Source organism: Ipomoea triloba, chromosome 9 (genome assembly GCF_003576645.1).
Source record: "Ipomoea triloba cultivar NCNSP0323 chromosome 9, ASM357664v1".
In the NCBI taxonomy this organism is placed as follows: domain Eukaryota; kingdom Viridiplantae; phylum Streptophyta; class Magnoliopsida; order Solanales; family Convolvulaceae; genus Ipomoea; species Ipomoea triloba.
Genome location: NC_044924.1, coordinates 10,391,052 through 10,399,010, shown reverse-complemented (window position 1 = coordinate 10,399,010; position 7,959 = coordinate 10,391,052). Strand labels below are relative to the sequence as shown.

The 7,959-nt window shown below is 35.4% G+C and overlaps 2 protein-coding genes across 3 annotated transcripts in view; both read right to left on the bottom strand.

Moving 5' to 3' along the window:
• Positions 1 to 520: 520 nt before the first annotated feature.
• On the bottom strand, positions 521 to 6,485 carry LOC116029011 (pre-mRNA-splicing factor ATP-dependent RNA helicase DEAH10-like). Of its 2 annotated transcripts, none has more exons than XM_031270877.1 (12): positions 6,230 to 6,485; positions 6,086 to 6,132; positions 5,902 to 5,982; positions 5,076 to 5,292; positions 4,360 to 4,774; positions 3,896 to 4,099; positions 3,077 to 3,237; positions 2,421 to 2,606; positions 1,842 to 2,073; positions 1,288 to 1,487; positions 993 to 1,127; positions 521 to 907 (listed from the first exon to the last, which is right to left on the bottom strand). In XM_031270877.1, exons 1-12 carry the CDS (start codon positions 6,313 to 6,315, stop codon positions 724 to 726), a joined length of 2,148 nt encoding a protein of 715 aa, XP_031126737.1. In that variant the 5' UTR covers positions 6,316 to 6,485; the 3' UTR covers positions 521 to 723. The 2 variants fall into 2 exon arrangements, with proteins under 2 accessions (XP_031126737.1, XP_031126738.1); XM_031270878.1 differs by having other exon boundaries at positions 5,865 to 5,982; positions 6,230 to 6,481.
• Positions 6,486 to 7,289: 804 nt separating this feature from the next.
• LOC116030492 (peptidyl-prolyl cis-trans isomerase FKBP16-4, chloroplastic) overlaps positions 7,290 to 7,959 on the bottom strand; it is a 3,763-nt gene continuing 3,093 nt past the window's right edge. Inside the window, exons 9-10 of the mRNA XM_031272749.1 lie at positions 7,545 to 7,585; positions 7,290 to 7,459 (exon numbers count right to left, since the gene is read on the bottom strand). Of these exons, the coding sequence (XP_031128609.1) occupies positions 7,432 to 7,459; positions 7,545 to 7,585 (69 nt within the window). The 3' untranslated portion in view covers positions 7,290 to 7,431. The remainder of the gene's footprint in view (positions 7,460 to 7,544; positions 7,586 to 7,959) is intronic.

The following is a 7,959-nucleotide window of genomic DNA, read 5'->3' as shown; positions in this document are numbered from 1 at the left end:
AGTCAATGATATTGGTGAAGATTTGTTTGGAATAATAGTTGATAAGGCGAGAGATATATAAGTTAAAGAGAAGATGATTGTGTTTATTCGATATGCGGATTCAAGTGGTCATAATGTTGAGCGTATTCTTGGAATTATTCATGTTCGTGAAACTACTTCTATATATGTCTCTTAAAGTAGCCATTGAAGATCTTCTAACAAGGCATGGATTAAGCATTTCAAGAATACGAGGCCAAGGCTATAATGGAACAAGTAATATGCAAGGTGAGTTCAATGGTCTTAGAACTTTGATTATGAATGAGAGTCCAAGTGTGGGGTGATAACCACAGGGACAAGGTTGTGCAACTCTGGGTTGACTTCTGAGCTGGTGAAACTGTACAAGGTATAATGCTTTGCAAGCATGGCTGGTTTCATTTTTGGGTACATGCAATTAGGGTTTGTTGTGTTGATGAACAAGGATTTTGTATATAGATATGATTTGTTGCAAATGCAAAGTAGTTATTTTATGTGAGAAATGAAATATCTTAATTGTGTGCATCACATAAAAATTCATTCTTGTTCTACTAAATATATGTCAAGTATACAACAAAAGTGTGGCCACCCCCAGATTTGGGTTCAATTGTTTTCCCTCTAAAACAACATTGTACAAATGATCCCCCCTCCTACCATTTTACATTTTTCCCAGAAACACACAAAGAATGCTAAGAACTAAATATCAATAGATCAGTCTTGCAAGGCATAGAAATGAGGAGCGAGCTCGGCTAACCACAAATAATCAATTCTAGAGATGTTGCGAACATACGTGTAGTTAGTCTGCACTAATTCATTAAATACTATGCACTCGGGTTTTGCTCGAAACAGCACAGAAGAGGGGTGGATTTGAACTGTTGAACCACTTGATAAAACCCTGCCAAATGAAGAGATAATATAGTTAGTAGTGTAAAGGTAACAAGGCCATATGATACGATTTAGATGGGAAAATGGAGTCCAACCTGTATGTACCATCGGGCTGCTTTAGAGCTGCGTTAAGGAAAAATGAAGCAGCCAAGCACCGACGGAAGATAAGCATGTCATCTCCACAGGAGGAGATCCGAAGACCCATCTGTTCAACGTTCCTGCGAATTTGACTGCAAAAGAACCAAAGAAAAAAAAATTATAAAAAAGCTAGACATGTATCATGAAAAAAAGTAAATAAATTCCATTCTGAATCTACTACAAATCAATAACAGCCTTCCTGTTGAAATTTATAAGTGCTGTTTGTCAACATTATAGATTATTGTAGTAAACCTGTGAACGTCACGTGCATGTCTTAGGGAGCGGCTGTTGATGAAATTATCCTTGCACCACTTTCTGAGATTCTTTTCAGCTTTCAGTTCGCCATTTGTGATCTTGCTCTTCTCAAAGAACTCGTTAGAAGCACGATATACATTAAGCAAAGTCAAATGATCTCCTTCAAGACTGGCAAAGCTTTTCAATGCATTCCGAGACTGCCCAAAATGAAGAGGAACTGTTCAGGTTTACATAGCATAGAAACAAATGATATGCAGATAATATGTCCTCTCAAAAGTCAAAGCTTAGGATTTAGGAAATAAAAAGAGAACTTCACAAAGTGCAAAACAATTGTAAACATGACTATTTCAATCCATCCTTGGCTGCAAACAGTATTTTGTTATATTCTCTTATTATGCCCTTTACCCATCCAAATCTGATAAAAGAGAACGATTTTACTTCACATGTAACCATAGTAGCTTCAATCTATATTTCAGAACTTCACTATACTAACTTTTAAGGATTGATATCAGTCGGCCCTAGGATGCATCAAGAGTGTCACAAAGGCATACCTCTTCCAACTTTTCGCGGGGAGCATAAAAGATGGATTCCACAGAGAGCATTGCAACAGATATTAGCATCTCTTCCAGGCAGCCAAACTCACCGGCAAGAATGAGAGCCTTTGAATGCATGGGTTCTAGCGGCAACCTGGCCATTTGATGCCCAGTGGGATCAGACAGTTCATTATTTTCTGTTATAGCACCCAACAGAAAGAGAGTCTCCATTGATTTGACCAATGCAATCCTGTTATAAAGGAGGACTGGTGAGGGAGACAAAGCAATATTCATGATGATCACAATGCTAACACCATGCAGCAAACCAGGCACTCAACTAAAATGGTCTGATGACAGGACTGGCACATAAGGAAAACTTATTTGGCTTTATTATCTTCAAAATACTTTTTAATAAAACAGAGCACAAAAAAATGTACAATTTACCACTCATTCATCAAGTGTAAATAGCATAGATAATACACACACCTTTTTGCTTCAGAAAACCATGCACTTAAATAAAATCAAGAATACCTATTTAAATACATGAAAATAGCAACAAACAAGAGGCAGATGCAACATGTAATTTATTGTAATCACCTCTTTGGTTTCTCAATGAAATCAAAGTCAACAATATTGTCAATCCCCAGAGCCTTGAGCTGCAACACAACATTTGAGAGATTGCATCTCTTGATTTCTGGAATTGTAGAATCATCAAGTTTCTCAAACTCATTTTCGGGATAAAGGCGGTAGCATTTGCCAGGTCCTTCACGGCCAGCACGACCACTGTAATTAAAGCCAAAAGCCCAAAAAAATTAAGCCTTCATTTCATTCAAAAGCGATGGTAAAGGAGTACCCATTTCATAATACTAACATTCATGATGTTTAATACTTTGATACATTTTTTTTCAAAGGTCCTCAAATCTAGACTGTATACCTGAAGATCATTTTAAAAAAAAAAAAAAAAAAAAAAAAAAACACATACACACACACACAAGTACGATAGGAACAAGCAATAACACATTTCGACTTAAATGAAAGACATGATTTTTGCAGGTCACTTCAAAACCCATGCATGTCAATCCACCAAAGACCTAATTCAAGGAAAATCTAGTTTGAACGTTAAAAAGAGATTCTCTTCTTAAACTTGTAGACTTGGATATTAACGCTATACTAGGCATGGGGCAGGGGAAAGGCAACAGATGTTGATTACATGTGAATGTAATTTGCACATACACTTTCACTAAACAGCTCACCTCCTCTGCAGTGCTTGCGCTTTGGATGTCTTCACAACGATCAGTGAGTCAATTCCCATGTCAGCATCATAGGTACGTGCTTTCACCAACCCAGGATCAATAACATACTTGATTCCAGGTATTGTCACTGATGTCTCAGCAATATTAGTTGCCAGTATTACCTAAAAGATGTAGAGAAGATATATAGAGATGGCAAGAACCAGATAAAAGTTGGTAATAGGAGAATGCTTGCAATACAGTAACAGCCTTCCAAGGCAATACCAATGTAAAAAGCAGAAAAGAAAAGCAAATTTTCTTCAGCTTTTTGTAATCTAGTAAATTGAAACAATTTGATAATTCATGGCAAAGGTAAAGTATTAGCTTCTTATCTCTCCAATAACAATGAAGCTTTACTTGCTGCATAATCATTAATTTATGAATAGTCATTTGTGAATGATTACAGAATAGAAATTAAAAAAAAAAGGTAGTGTACACCTAATAGGATAGATATTTCATAGGTAGAGTGCAAGAACAACAGTAGGTATGATATATATACAGAAATGCCACTGATCTAAATAGAATTGAATCTCAAGGAAACAACTATAACATGAGCAGCTGAAACATGAATGATTAGACAGTTAGACTATCCTAACTCAAAAAGGAAACTTATATATGGAGTAAAAAGTTCAGTATCATGATGCCACTATCCTCAGGTCTCTTCTAATTTGAATCTAAATGGAGTTTTATATTAAATATACCAGTAACTAGCTTTTAAAATATAAGAAGCTTATCAACCCTATTGCCAATTATGAGAAAAATCTAGCATGACAATAAATCAACCTTACGATATCCAGCTGGTGCAGGCATAAAAACTTTCATTTGTTTCTCAGAGGGAAGAGATGAAAATATGGGAAAGGTTAAGAGCTTCCTATTGCCTTCAGGTAAATGTTGAAGGTGGTCATGAACAAGCCTCTCAGCGGATTCAATCTCTTCTTGGCCAGTAAGGAAAACCAGTATATCACCAGGGCCCTCCTCCATGTGTATCTAAAATACAAGGAAATGAAGCAATTGAAAAGTTGTTGCAAAAGATTTGAACTGGACAAAAAGAGCAGCAGCTCACTAATTAATTGTTTGGGAAAACAACAGCTCAGAAAGGGGGAAATGAAGGGTTCAGACAGCTTTAGTAACACCTAACACAACTATAGAACACATGAAAATTGTTGAAGAAACAAAGTCAACTTGATTAATCAGACCTAGGTGGTTATGACAGATATTTATTTCCCAAAAGAGAATTAGATAAATACCTGAAAAATAGTAATCAATGCTGCATCTATGTAATCTGTCTCGGGCTTAAGGGTGTAAAATATATCTACAGGATATTGTCGCCCCTGAACATGAACTGCTCTAGCACCACCAAAGTACTCAGAAAAGACACGTGCATCCAGACTAGCAGACATGATTACCAATTTCAGCGGGGTGTACTTTTTGGCATGAAACTTTTTGAAGATACCATCAGAATTAGCCTCCTTTTTATCCTCCAACAGCTCATTCTTAGTCTTCATACTATCAATATTTACCCCTCCACCGACATTTTTTGACCTTGCTTTCTGTACATTCTTCAACAAGCCAAGTAACACATCAGTGTGGACTGTTCTCTCATGAGCCTCATCAACAATAATAACAGAATACTTGGAGAGGTATGGATCCAATAATGCTTCCCTGTAATCAATTAATATATATATAATATTATAATGATACAAATGGATCGTTAGAGATATCTGTAGCTATATATTTTTAATTTAATCATTTAAGAAAACGTATGCTTTACATGGATCCCTAACATGATTGTATCAATATATATTATGATATTATTACAATTGTGTAAATGGATCTTTAGAGATATCTTTAGCTATATAATTTTAATTTAATCATATACAAAAATGTATGCTTAACGATAAATATTTGTTTTTTCCCCAAATAAAACAGATTTTATGTGCAACAAAATAATATCTCTTGTTACCTAAGAAGCAAACCATCTGTCATGTACTTGATCTTTGTTAAGTTGGAAGTCACATCCTCAAATCTAATGGCATATCCAACCCTTTGACCCAATTCAACACCAGATTCCTCAGCAACTCGTTTTGCAACAGTTATGGCTGCAACACGTCTGGGTTGAGTGACCCCAATAATTCGACCATCATTACAAAATCCTCCATGATAAAGGTACTGGGGTAACTCTGCAACAATGTGGCCAGTTAAAATTAAAATATACACCAGAGGGAGGAATGGCAGTTTGGAGAACGCTCTGTTATCTTTGAATGAAATTTTATAAAAAATCTTTAAAGACATGGTGATTTTTATTATTTTACGATCGATAAATGTATCCATTTTCTTTTGGAAATCATATACTAATCCATTTTTTTGAAATGGATTTAATGAATCACTTAGAGGCCCTTGAAGATTGTCTACGACTCTGGTAACAAAGTGCTACAAATTGGCAATTTGGTCAAAGTTTTGAACCCCCAAACAACATTTGTAAAGGTTCCTGCACCAAGCCTACAAACCTACATTATGTGGAAATTTCCATGGACCGTGTCATGACCAGAAAGCAATATGCACTTTTACGCTCTTAATGAAATATTGGTAAAGATTGCAAAGAAGAATACGGAAACAGAAAACAAATTTAATTTATCAGCTGATATAAAAAATCTAAGGATGGAAGCCACATAGGAGAATAATATCAAGTAAAGATTAAATTTTGTGCATTGGGCAACAATTAGATATATATTCTTCAAGAAATGTCAGTTACCAAGCCTTTTCTTCCATCCCCGAGCATGAAAACTTACGTGTCGTCTTTCCACTACCAGTCTCTCCAACAATTATTAATGTGTCATTGTTGTGTACCTCCTCAACAAGCCGCTTTTCAACTAGACAAAAACACAACATATTTAAGTACACTACTATGCAATTCCCACACTATGATGTGGAAAAATCATTAAACAAATGCCACAGAAGAAGAATAATAGTTACCGGTAGCAATTGGTAAAGATTTTCTTTGTTTTTCAATGTTTTGCCGCCTGCAGACATTTAGAAACAGTAAGAATATATGCAGATACAGAGACGCGAGTATTGATAAGAAATTGTATTACAGACACATGACGTTTAGACACCTACCTGAGTAAGTCGCCTCCTTTCCTGTTATTTAGTTGATTCTGGTGATTTTTAGGTGGGGCATTCACAGGATTCGCCATTGAAGGCATGTGTTCGAGCTTTTGTCACAGACAAAGGCAATAAATTATAACAAGTTTTCAAGATTTGCGGGGCGGAAGAAGTAAGCCGCGGCGGTTGGCGGCTAGAATAAGACCTCGCGGCTCGCCAGCGACTGCATTGGAGATATAGCGGCGTTGCTGTGAATTGTGATTTGGGGGGTGAATAAGTAATTGCATATTTGCATCAATCAAATAACTTTTTTAAAGGAAAGAAAACAATTTTTTTAGTCCTCTAAATCCACTTTAATTCCTCTTTTACTCTTAGATTTATACGTTTGATTTATAGGTGACAGTCAGCTTTTAATTTTTTTATCAGAACATTTTCATTTTATCCTAATATTATTATAGTATAATCATTTTTAATTCACAATCAACAAAATTGTTGAAATATCGTTAAATATAAAGATATTTTGATATTTTCTAAAAAAAAAAAAAGTTAAACCTGCTATATTTTTATATTTATTTTTTGGAAAAAAAATCATATTTGAAGAAAAAAATAATCTTATATTTATTGACATATAACTGTTTTTTTAATAAAAGATAAAAAATAATCATGTCACAATAATATTAAGATCAAAAGTGAATATAATAATAAAAAAACAAGTTAATGTCACCTATAAATCTATGACAAGAAATGAAATTAACTCACCTTAACTATAACTCCGTAAGATTTAATCATTTAACAACTTGGTAAGAAGGAAACTCACAAATGTTTAAAAATAAATTCTTGTGTTTAGTAAGAGGGAATTAAAATTTTATAAAATTGCAACTCCTTCCGTTTACAGAATTAAAAATTCTAGGCACCCTAAGATTTTTAATTTCATAAGTTGTGGAAAGAAATTTAATTATTACGTTTCAAAGGAAATACTAAACATGTAAAATTCTTCTTGCCAAATCCATTCCCTAAAATTATTTAATCAAGATTTAAATAATGAAAAAGGCAAAAAGTATCAAACGGCCTTACAGAGGCGTGAAAACAAGAGTCAAAATATATTTGCAAACTTGAAGTAATTCTTATTAACTTTTTTACAACAAATTGTGGGTTTCTATACTAAACCAACCAGACAGACAGAAAGAAAGATGTTTGGAGACTAAATCACAGTGCAGTTATCCTTCTATGACTTTAACAGCAGTCCTGCAGAATAAGAAGAGTGTTGTTATGACAACAAAGTGCAGACACTGAAGAAAGAAGCTTCACTGAAGACAGTGCACTTGCTTACCCGAATGGGCTCTGTTTGATTGACAGCAGTTCCACATCCAACTGCATTTCAAAAGAGAGGAAGCTTAAGGACTGAGAAGTAACAAAGATCGAAAGGCACGAAAAGAAGCTTGAAAAGAGATGGTTAAACCCGCACGGGTAACTCAGTTGGTTCCTGGTTGGCAGATTGTGGGCTAGGACGCAAGATTGACTCATGGCAACTGCAGTATGGGAGTCACACCCAATGTGGTGGGCTCTTTGTGAGTACCAGACACTGGTCCTCCCACCGAATGGGCTGCTGAGTCACCATGATTTACTACCTCCACAAATCCTGTCGGACTAGGGTGTGGGGGTCCTTTTGTGGGCAAACAGATGATTAAGAGTTTCTGTAAAGGGATTACTAGCAAAATGAAATGGTGGGTTGGTTGGGGGGGGGG